At 42.9% G+C, this 22470-nt stretch overlaps 1 protein-coding gene across 2 annotated transcripts in view; it reads left to right on the plus strand.

Annotated features, from left to right (window-relative positions):
- nisch (nischarin) overlaps window positions 1-22004 on the plus strand; it is a 30089-nt gene extending 8085 nt beyond the window's left edge. Inside the window, exons 10-28 of one of the 2 annotated variants that reach the window (XM_084062730.1) lie at window positions 397-582; window positions 1230-1358; window positions 2123-2236; window positions 6633-6798; window positions 8166-8260; window positions 8537-8601; window positions 9257-9472; window positions 10427-10653; window positions 11076-11284; window positions 11654-12036; window positions 14044-14213; window positions 14420-14498; window positions 15189-15357; window positions 15884-16034; window positions 16206-16331; window positions 17385-17537; window positions 18073-18236; window positions 18725-18879; window positions 19482-22004. In XM_084062730.1, the coding sequence (XP_083918856.1) occupies window positions 397-582; window positions 1230-1358; window positions 2123-2236; window positions 6633-6798; window positions 8166-8260; window positions 8537-8601; window positions 9257-9472; window positions 10427-10653; window positions 11076-11284; window positions 11654-12036; window positions 14044-14213; window positions 14420-14498; window positions 15189-15357; window positions 15884-16034; window positions 16206-16331; window positions 17385-17537; window positions 18073-18236; window positions 18725-18879; window positions 19482-19821 (3297 nt within the window). In that variant the 3' untranslated portion in view covers window positions 19822-22004. Of the gene's footprint in view, window positions 1-396; window positions 583-1229; window positions 1359-2122; window positions 2237-6632; window positions 6799-8165; window positions 8261-8536; window positions 8602-9256; window positions 9473-10426; window positions 10654-11075; window positions 11285-11653; window positions 12037-14043; window positions 14214-14419; window positions 14499-15188; window positions 15358-15883; window positions 16035-16205; window positions 16332-17384; window positions 17538-17580; window positions 18237-18724; window positions 18880-19481 lie in introns of those variants that run through there. The other variant, XM_084062731.1, reaches the window with a different exon arrangement.
- The last annotated feature ends 466 nt before the right edge of the window (window positions 22005-22470 follow it).

A 22470-nucleotide genomic window follows, 5' to 3' on the forward strand; every position in this document is an offset into this window, starting at 1 on the left:
CAACATCGGATTCGGCACTGTCGGGTGGAAACCCTTGTCAGTCTTTCAGGAAAGGAAGAAACCTGTGTTCCAATGGAATGAGTGGCAAGCTCACAACGTGTCGCATCACGACGTGTTGTCAGCTTGTAGATTGGCAGTTTTCACCGCTTGTCATGCGATGAAATATAAAATATAGCATTCATTTATGATTAATTAATTTCATTTATAATGAAATATGGAGATACAAGGTCTCTGCCTTACAGACTATATGAGCTTTCATGGGAAGAATAAAGTGGGCCCTTTAACCTGTGTGTGTGTGTGTGTGTGTGTGTGTGTGTGTGTGTGTGTGTGTGTGTGTGTGGGTGTGTGGGTGTGTGTGTGTGTGTGTGTGTGTGTGTGTGTGTGTGTGTTTTTCAGCACCTGTACAACCTGATCCATTTAGACGTGTCTTATAACAGAATGTGTGTTCTGGAGTCAGTTCACACCAGACTGGGGAACATCAAAACGTTGAACCTGGCCGGTAACCAGCTGGTTACACTGTCTGGACTCACTAAGCTGTACTCACTGGTTAACCTAGATCTCAGCTACAACCAGCTAACACAGGTACATATCAATGTTAACTAGTCTAGTTAACCTACTGACTGGAAAATATACTGCTGAACAGTCTAGTTAACCAACCGACTGGTACATATACTGCCAACTAGTCTTGTTAACCAAGAAACAGGTAAATATACTGTTAACTAGTCTAGTTAACCAACTGACTGGTAAATATACAATTAGTCTTGTTATTCAAGAAACCAGGTAGATATGTTAACTCCCATTTCTAACTGTATTGAAATGTTTTGTGTTCTTTATCCCATTAAGACCGGGAAAGCATCTAAATTTTAGCGTTGGCTATTCAAAAATAGCAGATATACAAGCTCGCACTGCTATTTGTGAAAAATCTTGAAAGTAATTTTGAATTACGAAAAAGTTTGAGATAGATACAATTCTTTATTTAAATGTATTATTATAGTGTCCTGCACCACAAGATGTCCAGCCCGCACGGGCTTACAAGACACTCTCAAAATGTACATACATCAAGAACTACTGATTTAGAAGGCATTTGTAGAATCGGCCTCAGGTCTTTATGGGTTAGTGTGTGTGTGTGTGTGTGTGTGTGTGTGTGTGTGTGTGTGTGTGTGTGTGTGTGTGTGTGTGTGTGTGTGTGTGTGTGTGTGTGTGTGTGTGTGTGTGTGTGTGTGTGTTAGTTGGAGGAGGTCAGATACATAGGGTCATTGCCGTGTTTGGAGAGACTGAGTCTGAACAACAATCCAGTGTGCATCGACGCAGACTACAGAACCAAGATCCTCGCTCAGTTCTGTGACCGCGCTGCTGAGGTACTGTCTGTCTGTCTGTCTGTCGGTAAATTCATATACCATCACAGCGGTGTCATTGCTTAAAAGAGCTGATCGACAAGCTAACAACGCATCATATTAGGCTTAATTGTTTGTCAGTGTTACTACCAGGCCTGGAATGTCTTAATTTTAGGGGCAAGGTCACTTGGCCTTTTGCATTCTCATTTTGTTTTAGGGCACAAAGGCCAAATGTCAGGGCAGGAAAGCCACCTAATAAAACAAGATTTAAGTCCATGGAAATAATGAATACATTTTTTCATACATTATATAAAAATCAGTGAACAGAAAAGAAAAGGTAATTTCACAAAATGATATATTGGTATTTACAATTTACCAATTTGAATGAACTCCTGAGTCAAAAGTTCACACATGTTCAGCCCTGGACTTGAAGGTGGGATGGGGTGTGTGTGTGTGTGTGTGCGGGGCAACAAGGTCACTGTGGCCTCAGGGCAGGTCATTTATTGGGGGGCAAAAAGGGCAAACTGAGTGGCCACAGTGGCCTTGGCCTTCACGGCCTCCATGAAATCCCTCATAGTAAATAATGTAGAAATATATAGATGTATATTAGATGTTAGAGCACTACATCACGCAAAGCTTGGCCAATCAAATTCGGATGTCACGTTTTGTGACATTTGTTGGTCAATCAAATCCAGATGTTATGTTTTGTTCCTTCTTTCATGACGCCCACCCACCAACATGCCAATTTTAATATAAGAAGATACTGTGTGTGTGTGTGCGTGCTTCAGGTGTGTCTGGATGGGACATCCACCACAGAGAAGGAGTTGGACACAGTGGAGGTGTTGAAAGCCATTCAGAGAGCCAGAGAAACCCGAGAACGAATGAACAACACGGAACAAACGGTAAACACACCTCTGTCACACTGAGCTCATCTCTGTTCCCCTCACTGTATCACTTATTGGGCTTCAAGGCTAATGCTAACTCTAAGGCCAGACAGGCTTCTCCCAAACCCCCGGCTAGCTCTGTAGCTGAACCCGTATCTAACGTATTGAACATTTCCAAAGGCTATCTGAGGATCAAACAAGACATTTCACGGACATACTAAAGTAACTGTCGGAAACACAGATGGAACTGTTGGAAACACGGAAGGAACTGCCGAAAACATGAAGAGCTGTTTCTGCTTCTGCTGAGGAGAAATTTAACCAATGTTATTACATGGCTTGATGCGCTGTGACTACCCTTTGGCCCCAGATTGAGATGTTGAATGCCAAACTACTTGAACACAAGGACAGGGATAGACTGGTAAATTTACGCATTTATCGTTTTCCAGATTAGTCGGAGGACATAGACGCCAAATCTCTCCTGAAGAAAAACACTCCCAGAGATCGTTCAAGAGGACTTTCCAGGAGACCTGGATTGGAGCACGATCAAAGATCGAAGTCTCCGGCCAAGACCAGGACCGCCTGAAGCCTTTCGTCATCATTTTGTTCCCTGAGATTTCAGCAAAAAGAGCGTGTGAGAAACCTCGCCAGGGAAATCTGAGATATGCGCTGGAAGAGACATAAAATGAGCTTCTACCAGGATTTCTCAAAGGTTTCCCAAGATTAACAGCAATACATGTATTACATATATGGGGACTGAAAGGTTCTCTTTGATTCAAACAATATTTAAACATCATTTTGTTAACATACTCAATTATTTCTGATTAAATTAAGGAGGATGCAAAATTCTTTCCGCTGCGGAGTTTCAGTAATTACGATGGACATTTTATCCAGAGTTTATTTCTTAGTTCAGTACTACCTCTACCTCCACTAAACCAATCCTGGAATAAGCGTCATCCTGAGTTTGGCTGCATTGTTTAGCAATTGCTCTCTGTATGGAGGGTGACGGAGACACTGTGTAGTTGTCCCGTTTCATGGAACCCTAGACTGTTGTTTGGTGGTCATCCTACTCGGTCCTCTCGTTGGAGGGAGAAAGGTGTTCATACACTGGGGTATATTTTTGAAGACGAGGGCTTGTATTCCTTTCAAGATTTATGTACAGAATCTGATTTACCACGTTCTTCCTTTTTCTTTTATTTTCAGTTAAGATCGGCCGTAAAGAATAGTGGAGTTCCATGGCAGATGCTTGGCCGTAAATGCTTTATGGAGGGCCGATATTCCGGACCTGGATCCAGCGTTTGATTGGATTTGAAACAAAGTGTGGCCTGATCACTAGCAAATTGCACTAGCACAATGCCCAGGAAACTATGTTAATTGAAAATGATTGCTGACCCTAAATTGCACACTGTGTTCTATGAAGGTTGTTGGTACGTATTTACGTGTGTTCTGGGAATGTTGTCCAGTGGCCTGACTATGGGAGATGGTTGCTTTTAACATCTCTGAGATGTTGGAGATTACAGTGCCTCTTTTGTCTGTTACACTCATTATTAATGATCTGTCCAACCTGGGCTTGACATGGATCAATAAACAAGTGTTATTAGCTGGACTTACAGCGGCCATGCACTAGAGGCCACCCCACACATGCTTATATATATTGTGTACATTGAGTTAACGATAGAGATGTGGAATTCAGACTCAGTGAATTTTAAAATCCTTTTAGAATGATCGTCTATCGAGGGGTATAGACTGGATCCCGGGTAAGGTGCAATGGCTGTTTTTTTAAATTATTATATTGTCTCTTGCTTTGATTTCATTTATCATCTCTGACAGGCAGGCGGAGATTTTGTGATCTCTTGTCTGTTAGTGTGTGTGACGGTCCGCAGCTAATCTCACGTGCTACTAGGCGGATCATATTTCTTGTGCACGCTGACTGACAGCAGGCCAGTGACCTCAATTCCTGAATTTCTTTCATTTTGGCCAATGTCAACTATGTCATTTTTGGGGATTAATAATGGCAGCGCAATCATCCCTCCAGGCTATGAGATATAGCCAGTCGGGCGCAAGCTGTCCGTCCGGCGTATGGGATCTGTTAGTTAGCAAATTACAACTCACCTCCACACCTGGCTGCAGGTACTGTATGCAACAAGGCTCCAGACAGAAATGCCACTTTCAACTTGCATCCTAACTGATAATCTAGAATGCATTTAAAAATATATATTTTTTTATTTTAAACATTGTTCTTGTGAAATAGTTTTTCTTATTGATGAAGTTTATAAAGATATTTATGTCCATATAGATATAAGCCTAGTGCCCACCACCTTGCATCGCCTCTCTTCCACATACTGAATAGCACCTACCTACCAATTCTGTAAAATAAAAATAAACATTTTAGTGCCTACTAGACACACTCACACCCATGCCGAGAGAGCGAGAGAGCAGAATCAGTTTTTAACTCACCCGTGGAAATGGAATTGAACTGTATTCGACTGAAACGATGACGCAGCGTCACAGCCACTCCTTGGATGACAATTTTGGAGTTGGTGTGCAAGATGTCATGCAGAAGTGTGCTGTTTTTTATTTAAAAATGTTCATGCAATAAAAACTGGACTCAAGGGCCTTTAACACCAATATATTTATAAACATAATTGACACAACAAATTAACTATTAGCATTTTTATGCTAACATTGCCCTGTGCCTTCATCAAAGCAATGTCATCACATGATGACACAGACAGACAGAAAGATGGAGGAAGGTTGGGGACACCTGGCGGAGATTTGTGCTCTACTGAGCACACATTTCTAGTTCTTTTTCTTTTACCTTTTTTTATGACATTTATTTTCATATTGGACATTGATTATGTGCACTGTGTGTTTGCTCGTTTTTAAAATAAAGAAAAACCTGATCACAAAGAAGTGTCTGTCGAGATATTTAAGGCTAGTGAGCTGGCTAAGCTGGGCTCCTGAAAGTAGCCTAGAGCGCAAGGCCATCAGATTCAAACTCGGGTGCTTGCGGCTCGCAATGAACATTGCTTATGCACCACCTGTCTGTGCCTCCATAATTATGTCTGAACAGGGCCTTCAAACATGGAAGATATACAAGCTCACTTCTTGCCGCGCTGCAAGCTTTTACATCTGTTATTTTTGAACATTTTTTGAACAAGTGTTTGAACATGTCCCTGGCACAAAACATTTTCAGATGGAGGGGCGGGGTCCGTGGCCAAATACATATAATTTTAGGGGTCCTTGGCACAAAAAAGTTTGAGGACCACTGATTTAGAAGGCATTTGTAGAATCGGCTTCAGGTCTTAATGGGTTAATTGAAGGTTAAATTAACAAGGGAAGGAACCAGGTGACCTCATTCTAGAGGTTTTACAAAAGAAAGAAAAAACAGTGGGTCTTTATTGCACACTTTGGTGCCTGTGTGACGTTTAGAGCGACATGCTCTTCATCACATATCAGTCATGTCTGACGAGGAGGGTGCAACAGTCAATCAAACTAATCAATTTAATTGATTATGAAAAACTATAGATAATATATATGGTAATAAAATAAGCTATCACACCATTGTGCGGCGAAGTATATAATAATACTTACGTGCTCAATCGATTATTTGATTAATCGAAAAAGTAATTAATTGATAGTTGCAGCGAAGTCATAGGCTATGCCATTATTTGCTATATCTACTCAAACCTGTTGAATCCATTGCTATTGAAAATGGTGTTTTTATGAACAGCCAAAGTTGGGAATTGTTGAAACTCCAATTAGTCTCGTATAGAGGGAACTGAACATTCTAATATTGATTTCACAATGACTGCTGGCATGCTGCATTCTCATTAGCAGTGACAAAAGCTACAAAACAACAGAGCGTGCTCAGCTACACTGAGTTCGCTGAGTCTCCCTTGAAGCAGTGCTACCAGGTCTGCTTATTATAAGCAACTTTGGGCTTGTTTTTCTCCAAAGTAATTGTGTGCAGAGACAAGGGGAGTGGAAATGGTGAAACCAAAACATGGTTGATTGACACTTCATTGCATCATTGGTGCACTGAAAAATGTTGAAGCCAGCTGAACTACTTTTGTAGCTCATCACGCAGTGACAAGTGTCGGGTGTCAGTTTGTGTCTTCATGAAGTCTGCTTTGTCACTGCTGGTGTTAACACAGCACAAGACCAAAACAACTGACTGATCCATTAATGAACTTGACCGCAGTTTTGGATGATGATGGGAAGCAAGTTTAATGATGAAATTGTTAATGTTTACATTTGAATACAAGGAGGATTAAACTGATAAAGTAGTAAATAGAAAACTAAACAAACAACAAAAAGGTCATCTAGTGATTCCTGATATGAAAGGCCCCTGGGGGACACAAGATGAAAACTGCTCTTTATCTGTCTCTCTGCCCTTCTCTCCTGTCTTCATTAGATCAGTGAGGAGACCAGGCTGTCTGCCGCTGCACCTCCTCACCTCTCTCCTTCCTGTTCCTCCTCTGCTGTCGCTCCTTCTCCTCCTGCTGTAACCTCCTCTCCCTGCTCCCTCCCTCCTCCCCCCTGTGTGGCCCAGCCAGCCGCCAGTCAAAGGTGTTTGGGAGGTAGGGTGATGATGACTCCATATTTGACTGCTTGTCGTAGCGACTTTTTGCCTCATTGTTTTGGGTGGTGCTGTAGGGGTTTCGAAGAGGTAGGGTACTGGTGTTTGGGAGGTAGGATGGTAGGGTAGGTTACACAACAACCTAGGACGGAAATCTATGTGCTGATCTATGGAGTCGTAGGATTTGATGGAATCAGAAATTGGTCATTGGAATGTAAAAAGGTTAGACATAAGGTGCATGAGCATAGCAACTAGTATACGGTTCATGATATAGATAGACTTTAAGGTGCAGGAAGAATATCAGCACGTTTCTTCACTGTGAATGAAGAATGCAAAAAAGAAAGAAAGTATTTGAAGAAAATAAGCCCTATTTTATACGATTATGTAAGATTTTTAACATATTTGAAGATTTTCACCTATAATAGGCCCATAATAGGGGTGTCAGGTTGAAAGTGGTTAAAAAGGTAGAATTATAACAAAAAGTATACACAGTTTAAAAAAGTAAATCATACCTGGGAGAAGGGAACATTTCATTGTTATGGTTGTGTGTGGGCGCTGCTTATTACATCAATTGATTGTGGAAATAAATGTTGTTATCCTAGAGCGAGGGGCAGTAGAACAAGTCACAGGGAATGTTCTTATCCTGGAGGGAGGGGCAGTAGAATAAGTCACAGGGCCTTAAAGTGATGTTTACTTTGTTTAGTGGGTCAGGCCGGCCCTGTGTCACAGGTTCCAATCTGAACCAGCGTGTCCGGTCCAGGTGCCCTTAAGCTTGTTCCATCTCTATCAGTTAGATCACTATGGTTCCCAAATGTGTTAGAGACCCATGTCTCGCCGTGGGCCCAAGTTAGTGAAACTAGCCGATTGTGAGCTTATAGATGTGCTATTTTTAATGGCATTTCTTTAAAATTATAATGCTTTTGCAAAACAAACAAAAAAAGGAAATGGAAAAGAGAGATTTATTTGCATAAAGGTTTTTTTTGTAGGTTGACAAGCATGCATGATTCCAAAATGTTAATGAGCTTCAAATGGGAGCCATTTACAGTTATGAAAAAAATAACAAAGAAAATCAAATCAAATAGCATGTAATTGACACATTAGTGTATTAGTAATATAAGTAAGCAACATTGTTCCCATTTCTTACTTTTTTGTCCACCTGTTTCTACCTGCACACTATGGTGTCAAGATTTACTAATTAGACAAATAAGAACATACTACATTGATACATAGGACATTAAAACCACTTAATCACTTAAATGTGTGAAAATACTTGCCTATAATGACACCCACAAAATAGGGATTATTAGTTTGCATTTACCTGAGCGGCCTTACCTTGATTTTCTGTGCTGTTGTTTGTGCCGTTTTCAGTGGTAAACATGGGACAAGAAGAATTGTTTTCCTGCCCGACCTACCAGACTCCTCCCTCACCACCGCCAACCACCAACACACAACACTTCACACAGGTAAACACACAACTGAAGTACTGATTTGGATAGGACGTGTGATAAGTATAATAATGTACAGTTAGGTGGCCATTATGGTAATATAATCACTTTTAGCACAAAGCATTTGTCAACCTGTTGTTTGTATTCCAATGATGACACCTGACTGTATACTATCATTGACATGTTGATGAACTTGTTTATTTTCCAGGAATGACACCTGGCTCTACATTATCATTAATTAACATGTTGATTCTTTGTCTGAAAGTCATTCTTTGTCCTAATTCTGATCCTCAGAACCAGAAACCTGCTGTCTGTCTGCCTAGCTGTCATACTCCTACTCACCAACACATACATACCAGGTTAGTATGCTAATAATACTACCTCTAAAAAGTAGGTCCCCGGCTAAATGATTGATAGTTAGGAACCAAATGGACCCTTACAGATCTGTATCTTCGGCAGTGTACAAAATGGACCCCAAATGGAGCCTTACATCCTTGCAATTAACACTTAGGATTTTATAGTGTAGATTGAGGTCCCAGAGATAAACGATTAATATCAAAAGGGTCCCTGGCCTAATTCATATCAAACGAGGGGTCATTGAAATGAAAAAGTTTGAAATACTCTAGTGTGTAGACAACAGCTAGACAGCTTCATCCCAGTTCTGCTCCCTATTGAACAGGCGCCCGAACCAACTTCTAGGTGTCACTGCACTAACTACTAGTGCAGTGACAGAGAACTCCCTCCCTGTGGCTGTTTTCACTATTTCTGAAATAGGACTCAAGTGATTACAATGTATGTTAGTTTGGGTCCCGGGGAGACAATACATTTCTTTTGGGTCTCGACCTGATAAGTTTGAGAATCACTGCCATGGTGGTGGATCTCCCCACTGTGTGACATCTTAAGACATCCATCTGCTGCCTTGATGCTCTGCTCAATTAGCAGGGTGTATTTTGCAATAATGACAAGCTCCTCCTCTCCTCTCCTCTCCTCTCCTCTCCTCTTCTGTTGTCATAGTGAACCAGTGGAGCGTTCCATCATGAACTCCTGCCCGGTCCTCCTGTCCCACCTCCTCTCCCTCTCCTCTTCCAACAAAGACTTCATTACCCAGCTCTCCCAGCGCCTGGGCTCCACCCTCCAGGAGAAGGAAGACAAGCAGAGGAGGAAGGAGGCAGAGGAGAGGAGGTGTGAGTCTGGAGGTGAGGAGACGGAGGTACTCACCCCCAGTAACAGGTAATCACTACAATACCCATTAGTCACTTGTTTTCCTGCAGGTGCTTTATGTAAAGAATATCTCAAAGTTCACTTGATGTGGAAATTTTGATTTAATTAGAAATATTTAAAAACTATTGAATTTGTATTAACATTATCAAACCTAACATACTCAAATGTTCATACAAATTATTTTCACACCACAAAAACTACAAACCAATTGTCAGTCACAGACACTGAATGATGGCCTGACCACCGACTCCGCCTTGTGTCGAACGACATGTCGCACAATGAAAGTGACATAAAAACACATGACACAAAAATGTGTCACGGAGGACCTTCGCAGACCGTGTCACGTTCCTCTGGAAAAATGAATGGTTGCAACACACTTCATAAAATGTTGTGTACTGTGGTTGGTTAGAAGATGAAGTAAGCTCCATTTCCACGGAGATGCATGGCCCATATTCACATCCTTATTTACATTTTGTGGCGAGGCTGTCGGCGAGTCACAGACAGTATGAATGCTCAAAGCTCATAACGTTGTGTTGTGAGACACATTCACAAAGTGCGATCATTTGGGTTTGTCCAACGTTATGAGTGACACTCTCGTAAATAAGCGAGTTGTGCTCTAGTGAGTGTGCCGGTGGTCTGAATCAAAGCCAGCGGCCAGCTTACAAGCAGGCAGTAGAAGTGCAGACACTCCATGCTCATCTCTGGCAGCTTGTTTGTACAGATTTTCTACATTTTAGGTAAGAAATAGACCATGTAGGTGATTAATTTCACATCTACAGCTGCTAGTTTAAAACTTTGATATTCACTACTTAGGTATAGTAGTTGGTTTCTGTGGTGTCTAGTCTAGTGTATATGCCTCCTCCTCGCTTATTTCAGAGCACAGCGCACTTCTCATTGGCTTTACCGGTACTCACATTGTCAAAGTTGAGCCTAGGTCAGCCTGTCTTCTCATTCTGATCCTAGGTCAGGTCCAGGCTACTTTGAGATGGGACTAGACGACTCCAAGTTGGAGGTCCCAGCCAGCAGTCCTCCCCAGCAGCAGGGGGTGGAGGTGAGCAGGGTGGTGTGGTGTCACTGTGTTCGGGTGGAGAACACTCTACAACAGATGGAGGCGTGTCTTGTGTTGACAGACAGCCTGGTGGGACTGTTCTACCTACCAGCTGACCTCACTTCAACCAAACAGGACACAGGTACACATTTGACCAGCTCTCTCCTTTCCTCTCCTCTCCTCTCCTACTTTTATGCAAAGATAATATTTAATCTCTATATACTTAGATAGCCGTAATTCCCTAGGGCTGTATACTAGGCCCCCAAATCTACAGATCTACAAGCTTGTAGATCTGCGCGTTGCAACGCGTTGTGAGCTTGTACAGTAGATCTGTTATTTTTGCTGAATGTTCACCCCAGCAGAATAGGGATGCTAGGGTTCAAGTTGTTTATAATAATCTTAGCTTGAAATATTCCGTTACATAGAATTGTAGATTTCTGTCATAAAAATATCTCATTAAGCGATTTATATTAATATTAACATAATATTATATAAATTAATATTAATACTATAATTTCCCCCTTCATCTCACCTTTTCTCCTATATCTTCCCCTCTGCCCTCAGCTAAGGAGCTGGTCCAGGTGGTGGGTCTCCTTCAGAGAGATCTCCTGCTGCCTTACTCCCATCTCCTCCTGCTCTCCTCCTCCCACTCGGACCTCCTCCCTGCCTCCTGTCTGGTCCTGGGCCACTCCTCCAGCAACACCACGTGGTTCCTGTTCTCTGACTCACAGTCCATCACGGACACCACCGCTCTGCTGTCTGCACAGCTCACTGTAAGAACACATGCTTTCACATCAGTTCCCATCCCCATGCTTTCACATCAGTTCCCATCCCCATGCTTTCACATTAGTTTCCGTAATAATAACTGTAATCACTAATCATATGACCATGTATAATAAATTATGACTAGTATGTATGGGCATTTTCTTAACATTATATTATTGTTATATTATCATTATAATGATAGTGTTTGCCAGTGTTTGGTTGGCCCACTTACTACAATACCTTGACAACTGTATTTCGTTGCTGTCGGGGAGAAACCTTCATCATACAAGGTTTCCACCTGACAGCAATGATATGTACATAGAATGTAGTCGAAGGCGTTTTTATAATAGATTAATGTTCCATGTTTTTTCCCTCAGCTCCCCTCAGAACCCCACCTGACACCCCCTCCTCTCCTCCGCCCGCTCCTCACCTCCTGGGAGGTGGAGGAGAACCAGGCTCCCCAGGGTGGATACCCAGCCTTCCTCCTCTCCTCCTCCTCCTCCTCCCCAGAGCCGTACCCCCTCCTGTCGGACCTCCTCACCCAGACGGCCGCGGGGGAGGAGACGCCGGGCGCCCCCGTGCTGCTCTTCCTTACACAGCGCCACCTGCTGGTGGTGAAGGTGAACTTCACGTGGCTGGCAGAGAGAGAGAGGAGCGAGGCGGAGGTGGTGGACTCCTCCTGCTGCAGGGTGCTGCGTGTCCCCCTGGGCTCCGTGGCCCTGTACCCCTCACACCCCTCACCCCCTGCACTCCAGCGCAGGTATTTAACCCTTTTAAGACCTGCGGCCGATTCTACAAATGCCTTCTAAATCTGTGAGTTCTCACACTTTCAAGATTTTGCTAAAGTGTTCTAAAATAGCAGATGTACAATCAATGTTTGATTGATTGATTGTAATACTTTATTTAGAAAAGACATGGAAAACAGTACATGGAAGTACAATTCACAATACAAGGTCCTCTAAACTGGATCGCTCATAAAAGCACAGTGGCTTATTTAAAATGAGATACCCACGCACTCAAATCATGATGACGTTTAAGAAAACAAATACTACTACACAGAACGAGGGGACCTCATACGATCAGCTTACAGGTTACTGGTATGAAAAACAAGAAATATGTACAATAGACAGTTGGAGGAGGAGGGGGGGGGTATAGGTTAAGACTTTGACAGGGGCCAGTTTGGAATTGCAGCCTCCTGAAGGTGTGCAGCCTCCTGAATTGTATATATGCTATTTTTGAGCGGTATAGCCGCTCCTATAAGTGGGTTTGGGACCGTCGTGAAAAGACTGTCGTGAAAATTTGTCTTTCGCTGTACTGTGATTGGCTGACTCTATTCACACCCTTTGCTCACTACTGAGATTGGCTAGCGAGACGCATGATGACATTTATAACCTATAAATATCACCATGCACTTAAAAAAAAAATGTTTTTTAAAAAGTGAGCTTCCATCACTGTGATGACGACTGTTGTTGCTAAATAACACCGCTCACTTCACACTGGGTGTGATTTTTGAATAGCCAACGATAAAATCTAAAATGACACAGATTTAATGGGTTTTTAACCACTAACCACAATAACTTGGCGTCCCATATTTTGGCATATTTTGGGCATGAAGAATCGGAGTAAGGGCAACCGGTCTCCAGTCCATTCACAATTGATGATATTTGATATATGTTTGACACAGGATCAAATGTTTTCTGGTCATGATTCACCAGGAGCCTGGGTGGCTTAGTTGGTTCCAGGCTTAAAATAATTAATGGAAATATTTTTGGAAATCACTATGGGCTGAATGAATGGGCTTTCTATCTGTGGAGCCAGAGCCTGTAAACAAAATGGCTGCCACTGTTATGCTCTATATCAGGGGTTTTCAACTGATTGTGAACCAGGGACCACCACCCTGACTAAGAATCAACCTGGGGACCACTGTTGTGGGATATGGGCTAAGATTAGTGATTTGGTAACACTTGCTATGCATCCCGTGTCTGTACAGCCCACTGTTTTTCAACCAATGGTCCACGAGACTACTAGTGGTCCATGGTAGGATTTAGGCCTGCAGGTGGTCCATGGGAAAATGTAAATAAATGAAATACCTTTGTTAACTGTACTAAAATAATCATCCATCAAATGTAAGAAAATATTTGAATTAATAGCTTGAAATTAAATAATGACTCTTCAGGGCTTGATTTAATTCGTTGTACGATACTATGTGCAACAAATTATATCAAGCCGATATGATTTAACTGAAATATGCGAGTGGTCCAGAGCTCAAAAAAAGGTTGAGAACCACTGATCTATTCCTATCCCACGGTTACCCTTGCTCCATTCTCTAACTTTATCCAGCCTTCCATGAAACTCATGTTAACTGATATACTGATTTGTATCTTATGTATGAGTTAGCAGACACATTTCTTGATAATGATGACTCAATCAGGCAATCTGGTACACTTCCCCTTTTTGAGATTCTAACTTCCTTTTCTGTAGAATTTCTTGACCTCTGACTTCCCAGTAACTGACAACATTGACGCGTCATCATAGGTCACCAGGTCATTTAGTGCACTGTTCTGTGGAAGAAAAATAAATAAATAATAATAATCTTCACTTCACTACTTGCACTACTTCACTTTACTAAATGCATGGTCAGGGACCACATGCAATACCTTCACGGACCACCTACTCTGCACCCTGCCCTATGGGTATCTGATATACGGTATACACAGGCCTCTATATAGTTGTGTTGTGGTCTATATGTAAATGATGTTGTGTGCAGGTCGGATCATGTGCTGGAAGTGTTGCTGGGTCAGTGGAGGCTGCTGCTGGTGTTTCCTCTGGCCCAGGACAGGCTGCTGTTCCTGGGTCAGCTGAGGGAGAGAAGAGACTCTCTCTCTGGGTTGAAGACCCTGGTCCTCCCCAGGATTACTAGACCTGATCTGAAGCCAGGTAAGTCGACAGAAACCACTCAACGTTCAGGTGCCAGACCAGGTGTTAGACCAGGTGTTCGACCAGGTAGGATGGTTGACAACTTCTGATGCTGACCAGAGATCCTAGGTCAGTGTGTCTCCTTGTTGTTCGGATCCTAGGTCAGTCTTTGTACTTGTTGTTCTGGTCATAGGTCAGTGTGTCTCCTCGTTTTTCTGATCCTATAGGTCAGTCCAGAGGCAGAGAGCTGACAGGACACTGCTGTCTGTGTGTTACACCACCCAACCCAGCCAACTTCACCTACAGGTGAACAACAACAGAACTCACTCAAGTTCAGGACGGATGACATTCTTGGCTTTCTGACTTTACTGTATAGTTTACATGTCTGTACTTAACTTCAAGTCCATTTTCAAACCACAAGTTAACAGGTGTAAAATATTTTTTTTCCGACATTTAGCAGTTTCAATAATAGTCATGAGAATAGACTCGAAGAGAATAGAACAAGTCAAGTAATTAGTTGTAAACCAAGTGGAATAAATCCTCTTTCCTCCTCCAAACTCATGAACTGATTACGTGGTAACTGCTGGGTGGCAGTAGCTCAGGAGTTAGTGCGGCCATTTGGGAACCGTGAGGTTCCCGGTTTGATCCCCAGCTCCTCCTGGCTGCTCGTTGAAGTGTCCTTGAGCAAGACACTGGACAACGGACTGGGTCCATCTCCTAAAAGAACTTAAATAATATACATTTATATTGCACCTTTTTTCAAAGCACTTTACATGAGTTACATTCACCAATTCGTGTGCGTGTGTGTGTGTGTGTGTGTGTGTGTATGTGTGTGTGTGTGTGTGTGTGTGTGTGTGTGTGTGTGTGTGTGTGTGTGTGTGTGTGTGTGTGTGTGTGTGTGTGTGTGTGTGTGTGTGTGTGTGTGTGTGTGTGTGTGTGTGTGTGTGTGTGTGTGTGTGTGTGTGTGTGCGTGTGTGTGCGTGTTTTCCATCACAGTGTGTCCCAGCAGCCTCCAGTCCAGAGTATCTCCTCTCTGCTCCAGAGCCTTGGAGAGGAGAACCAACCGTCCCCCCACCTCTCTCTCAATCTCTCCCCAGGACTGAAGCTCCTCGCTGGGCTGGACGGTGAAGACCTGTTGGAATACTTCCACAACAACATAGCGCAGGTACTGTACAAAACTTAAATGTATACATGTACAATATATAAATATATGCATCTTTTATGTGACCTGGATATGTGACTGAGAGAGTAATACACTCATTCTGACTGGTCCACTGTCCTATAACTATAGGTTAGCTACCTGTCTTATATATCGCCCCAGGGGTTATCAGATATCGCCCTATTGGTCCTTTTATCACTCCACTCAACCAGTGTATGTTTGTACTGTATATACGTATAACTATTTGATGTTTATCTGGTATCCTAGTTACTATGCAGCACTTCATTGTTTTCTTTGTACTCTATTTACATGACCATTTACCCTGTCGCAATGACATTACTTATGTCACATTGTCTTGTTTAGTCTGATAAGTGTGTGTGTGTGTGTGTGTGTGTGTGTGTGTGTGTGTGTGTGTGTGTGTGTGTGTGTGTGTGTGTGTGTGTGTGTGTGTGTGTGTGTGTGTGTGTGTGTGTGTGTGTGTGTGTGTGTGTGTGTGTGTGCGTGCGTGCGTGCGTGCGTGCGTGTGTGTCAGACTGAAGGGGAGGAGGTGAGACAGGTCTTGTGGTTGTCTGTGGTCCTCTACAAATCCCCTGAGGCTGAGCTCACTTCCTGTATGCTGCTTTCCACCAAAGCCATCTACTTCCTGTTAGAGGACTCCGCCTCCTCGCTTACTCACCACTCTCGTAAGACAGTAAATGGTTCAGTAAGTGTGAAGTAAATACCACAAAAATAAACATGAATGACTTCCAGTCAAAGTAAATCTCTCTCTCTCTCTCTCTCTCTCTCTCTCTCTCTCTCTCTCTCTCTCTCTCTCTCTCTCTCTCTTGCTCTCTCTCTCTCTCTCTCTCCATCAGTGTGGGAAACAGCAGATTCAGCATGCAGAGATCCGGAGGCGGAGTCATGTTACTATCTGACCATCCGATTGGCTGACCTGCTGTCTGTCAACGTGGGGCTGTTTGACCAGTACTTCCGGGTCGTAGGTCAGTTGACCATCAGTACTAGGGTTCCTGGTAGGATAGAAAACCATCAGTACTAGAGGTCCTGGTAGGATAGAAAACCATCAGTACTAGAGGTCCTGGTAGGATAGAAAACCATTAGTACTAGAGGTCCTGATTGTGCATTACATTCACCCATTCACACATACATTCATACACCGATGGGGGAGGAAACCATGCAAGGCACCAAACTGCTCATCGGGAGCAATTAGGGGTTCAGCGTCTTGCTCAAGGACACTTTGACTCTAACTCTGGGGGAGCCCGGGATCGAACTGGGAACCTCACGGTTGCCATCCGGCCGCTATACCCCTGAGCCACTGCCGCCCCGAGGTCCTGGTTGGATAGAAAACAACAGTACTAGAGGTTCTGGTAGGATAAAAAACCAGCAGTACTAGAGGTCCTGGTAGGATAAAAAAACAGCAGTACTAGAGGTTCTGGTAGGATAGAAAACCAGCAGTACTAGAGGTCCTGGTAGGATAAAAAAACAGCAGTACTAGAGGTTCTGGTAGGATAGAAAACCAGCAGTACTAGAGGTCCTGGTTGGATAGAAAACCAGCAGTACTAGGGTTCCTGGTAGGATAGAAAACCAGCAGTATTAGAGGTTCTGGTAGGATAGAAAACCAGCAGTATTAGAGGTTCTGGTAGGATAGAAAACCAGCAGTATTAGAGGTCCTGGTAGGATTGATCATAAATTAGAGGAGAAGTAGTAGACGATGTAGTGCAGGAGAGGACATCCCCGCCAAGGATGTGTAAAATGTGTTGTGATAATGCTTTGATTTTCAACACTTCCCTAACAAAACATTCTCTGACAAGTTATCAGGTCAGCTAAAGCCACACCATCTGACTCAGAAGCTCAAAAGATTTTCTGTACAGGAGGAAAAGGAGGAGACCAAGTACAGCACCCTGGGGAACCCCGGTCAACAAAGTATATACGTAACGTTAACTGTTCTCTCTCTCTGTGTGTGTGTGTGTGTGTGTGTGTGTGTGTGTGTGTGTGTGTGCGCGTGTGCGTGCGCGCGCGCGCGTGTGCGTGTGTAGGTAGTAGTGCAGATCAGATCGTGTGCTGTCTCAGCAGAGACAGTTTTGGGACTCATAGCTTCTTACAGCAGCTGATGGCAGTCCTCAGCCTCCAGGAGAAAGTCCCTCAACCTGAATCCACTGAGCAAGACTTCTACAGCCACAAAGACACTGGTACCATCCATCCATCCATCTATCCATGCATCCATCCAGATAGATAGATAGATAGATAGATAGATAGATAGATAGATGTCATGACAAAAACATTTTATTCTGATAAATATTCAGATTTTCTCACTGAAGAAAATGGCATATTTCCACTGGATCTTTAGGTGTAGGATTCTGCTCAGCAACACAACACATTATATACAGTACATTCAGTCATTCAGTATCGTCAAGCCGAAATGATGAACACGGCTCCTTTGCCAAAGATTTTATTATTTTAGTTTTATTTTAGTTATGTGTCCTGCATAGTTGCAGTGATGAACATTTAGGTTGATTATTTATACCTTTCTTTATTTTATTTAAATTGATAAACGAGTCAGTTCACTTAGTAGTTTCCTCTGCTGTCTGAAGTCACATCTGACCTATACAGTACGCACACACACAGAAAATGGTGTGAGGACTATGCAGATCAATAAAATGTAAACACTTTTGAGGCATGTAATGGCATTATTTGGGGTGTGTGGGTGTGTGTCGCCCTCTGCAGGTAAGATGCAGAACTACGAGCTGGTTCATGGTGGTAGGGTGAGGTTTGTTTACCCCAGTGATGAGGAGATGGGAGACCTCACCTTCATCGTGGCAGAGAGGAAGACAGCTGCCTCTTCATCCTCATCCTCCTTCAACATCCTCCTCTACCTGCTGGCCTTCCAGGTACACAGCTGAGCTGAACATTCCATGGAATGCACTGAAGTCATTGAGAGCTGGGTGGACATACTGTACACGGTCAGTTATTGTCAGCCTGTCAACCGATTCTTGTGCTGACAGCTCGCACCGCCCAAACTTACAGTGCTATTCAGATACGTCAATACAATGATATAGTGCGCACCTCGAAAAAGGATATCAGAAAACAGATATCTGACAAAGGTCACAACCATTAAAACATATTGTTTATTCATACACTTGCCCACCTGGCTATCATTGACTTCAGTGCATTCCATTGAACTTCCGGCTATAGTTTCTAAGAGCACAGACTAAGTTTGTGACTGTGTTGTAAGTATGGACTGTCATGGCTTCATGTGCTGATTTACCAGGTTCATTTACTGGTTTACCTGGTTCATCTTTCATTTCTTTCTTCCTTTGTTGTATCGCTTCCTTCCTTCTACCCTTCCTTTCCTCCATCCTTCCTTCCTGCCATCCAGGTCCAGACACCTGGGAGTCCCACTGGTACTGGCCCCTCCCCCTCCCCCCTGCTGGAGCCCAGGACTTTGATCCTGACCTCCACAGACATCTTCCTATTGGACGAGGATTATGTCAGTTACCCTCTACCTGACCTGGCCAAGGAACCTCCCTCTAGGTATGTCATAATTATTGTTATCATTTTTATTCTTACTATAAAATGAAACTATGTCCGTCTTCATCCATTTATCTCCTCAAGGGGTTGAGCTGAGAAAGTGTGAAACTTCCAAAACTGTTGGCTTCCAAAACTGAAAATTATATTTTCTTCTTACTAAAGGGCTGGAGATACGGGGAGAACCCTGTTACTGACCAAACACTCACTAGCATGATTACTATCAGAATATCGAGCTTGAGGACACCATTCGAAGTAATAGGGTGACAGAAAAGAACAGGGCGGTCCATTGCGTTCAATGGAGAAGTGGCGCCATGCTCTATTCGGTTCCTCAAGCTATATAGAGCTTTAACTTTTTAACAAAACAACAACAAAAACCTTTAAACACTTAAACCCTCAATAGTCTGTAAACAAATACTTTGTTGACCGTGGTCAGCTATGTAGTATGTACTTGGTCTGCTCTTTTGTTTTCCCTCTACACCAAATCTCTTCTCCGAAAATAGCCGATCTACTTGTGCGTTGTGAGCTTGTAGATCGGCTATGTTCTCCGAATGTTCCCGCCAGAATAAGGATGCTAGGGTTAAAGCGATGTGGTCTATGTTGTCCAGGGAGAAGTACCAGGTGAGGGAGTGGAGGAGGATCCGGGACTTGGACCGGGTTCTGTTGGGGTACCAGCCGGTCCCACAGGCTCTCACTCTGGTGTTTGATGACTGGAGCGGACCGGACCTCCTGTGTCACCTGACCATGGACCACTTCAAGCAGGACCCAGCAGCCGGAGCAGCAGGCACAGCAGGAGGTCCAGGTGCAGTGGGAGGAGGTGCGGTCGGCGAGGTGCAGTGGTGCATCCTGGTACCAGGAGCAGAGAGCAGGGAGAGACTCCTCTCTCTCCTGGCTCGCCAGTGGGAGGCGCTCTGCAGTCGAGAACTGCCCGTGGAACTCACCGGCTGATCGGCCTGACTCGGAGACAATTGACAGGCCGGGCCGAAGGTTTGATTGGTTGGCTGGAGTCTACTGATGATGTGAACTCTGCCTCTAATTGGTAGACGGACGGACGGACAGACAGTGTTTTTATAAGTTAACAATTGAACATGGATATGATGCTGAACGGTGCCACAGAGTCCTGAAGATTTGACTTCCTGTTTACGTCGCCTCTGGCTTCTTCAGGCTTCTCAATGCACGCACGCACACACACACACACACACACACACACACACACACACACACACACACACGACAGACAGAGCTGCTTGGAATAATCTGCTTTATTTAACATAATGTGTTCCTATTGAATGAAGGTGATCTTTGACAAAGATGAAATGTGTCATTATTGTTATCATTATTATTTTAGTATTATTGTTTTTAAACAAAAATAATTGTAATGGTTTTACATTTCAGAGCTAATTTTATACTGTATACCGTCACTGTTGGGTAGAAACCTTGTATCTCCATCCTACTATTAATGCACAAAATATCTGTCCATCTGTAGTTCACGTATCGGGAATTGTCTGACCGACCAGTCGCAACGGTCTAGTATTTCAAAAGATTTAGTTTGTTTTGTAAATGAATGCCCTACTTTGTCACAAAAGAGTGTTGCACTAAAGTAGTGAAAATAGCAGATCTACAGGTGTAAATCTGCTGTTTTCTGTTAATTATATATATAGTCCATACCCGGTGAAGTGCGCAGGCGAAAGTAGTTGCAAACGTGGGGTCCCGTCGCGGCAACCCCCCCCCCCGCGTCCCGTCGCGTCCCGTCGCGTCCAGTCGCGTCCCGTCGCACTCTGTGTGTGCTTGTGGCAGACGGCAAGAGTGTAACACAGTGGGTCTGTGGATTCGACGCATGCGCAGTTTGATCATTCGTCCTATAGCTCGCGGGGCCATCCCACAGCTGGGCAGCCGTAACCATGGCGACATTCTTTTACATAAAAACGCTAATAAACAGCTGGCGTTTGGTGAAATCGAAAAACGGGCTTCGCTGTTCAGTGCACATAATGGTGAATGGCTGTGTGCAAATTCAGATCAATTGCTCCAGCCACTGAGGAGAACCGGGCTAAAGGATTTTGGCCTCACCACTACAGAGGTTTGTAGAATTATAGGAGGATATTTTAAATAAATATTGAAGCAATTTAAAGTATTAGTATTAGAAAAGTAACAGGACTAAATAACTACATTGGATCAGTTGGAACACAGGTGATTTTTTTCCATTTCCCGAAAAGTAATGGTTTTGGACATACAAGGTTTTCACCCGACAGTGACGATATTGATTATCACCCTGACATTGGCCATTGACTGAGCTTATGGATCCGTAGGCCGGCTGCCTGGTGCTTCCTCCTCCCCATGTTGTCGGTAAATCCCGGCAGGACGAACGTTAAGTTTGCCGGGCAGTTCCTCGTGGGCAGTATGTCGGTCTATGTATTAAAGTGTCTTGTTGTCTCGTTGATAAATATAATCATCACCTGGCATTCATGGAATTCAATGAATGTCTTGGTCATTTTATACTTGTGGTGTGTACGCACACACGCACACACACACACACACACACACACACACACACACACACACACACACACACCACACGCTGGTGGTTGGAAACCAAATGTCTAAAACTGTTACTTTTCAGGTAATGGAAAAAAGATTGGATCCTTTTTTGATTGATTGAATACGGTTTGCAAATAGTACAGCAAGTACAATTACACAAGCAATGCTAAAAGGATAACACAAAAAAGCCATGATTTCTTGTTTTCATTGTGGTCCTATGTATTCAATTCATAATCTACAATGTAGTTATTATTTATTCACGAGCTCTTGTTAATACAGTACTTTTAATTTGTTCAGAGTTAACTACTTTAAACATTGCCTCATTATTTTGGCATAATACTATACAGAAGGAGTTTTTTTTTTAATTTTAGAATAGTAATTTATGAGAACAGAGTTGAAATATGGAGATTCAAGTTTCTGCTCCACAGCGACAAATATGATGGTTATCTTCATATTGATATCTAATGCTTGAATTATTATTATTATTATTTTCTATTTGATGTTTTCTTTTTCAACCTATCACATCACTTGACCAAATGCAAGGTGACCAATAACAGCTGCTGTTGTTGAGTTGCCTAACCTTTAATGAAACTATTGTTTTATCGGCTTCCTTCTGCTTCAATGTGGAAACATAAAATGCATTAAGGAACAACCTTTAATAAACATGTTTAAAAACATCAACTATCATACGTGCATTTTTTACACTGCAGCTTTACTCTTCATAACATTACAGTTCAGACTTTTACACTTCAGGCCATGATCACATCTTTTCATAATCAAACACCAGGGGTCATATGTAGCATGTTTGTGCAGCATGGATTGGTCATATGTAGCATGTTTGTGCAGCATGGATTTTTACATGTTCTGTGTTTCTTCGTACGGACGTCTTTCTTCAGATGTAAGAAAAAACACACTGAGAAATCAGTGTGGTACTGTGCACAATATGAATCGGCCAAAATTCACATACAGTACATATCCACAAATACACTCCCATATATCTCTAAATGGTTAAGAAAAACTCACAACAATTAACCTGTTAATACCCTATATAATTATTTCCAA

This window comes from Gymnoscopelus microlampas, assembly GCF_963454915.1.
Source record: "Gymnoscopelus microlampas genome assembly, chromosome: 7".
In the NCBI taxonomy this organism is placed as follows: Eukaryota; Metazoa; Chordata; class Actinopteri; order Myctophiformes; family Myctophidae; genus Gymnoscopelus; species Gymnoscopelus microlampas.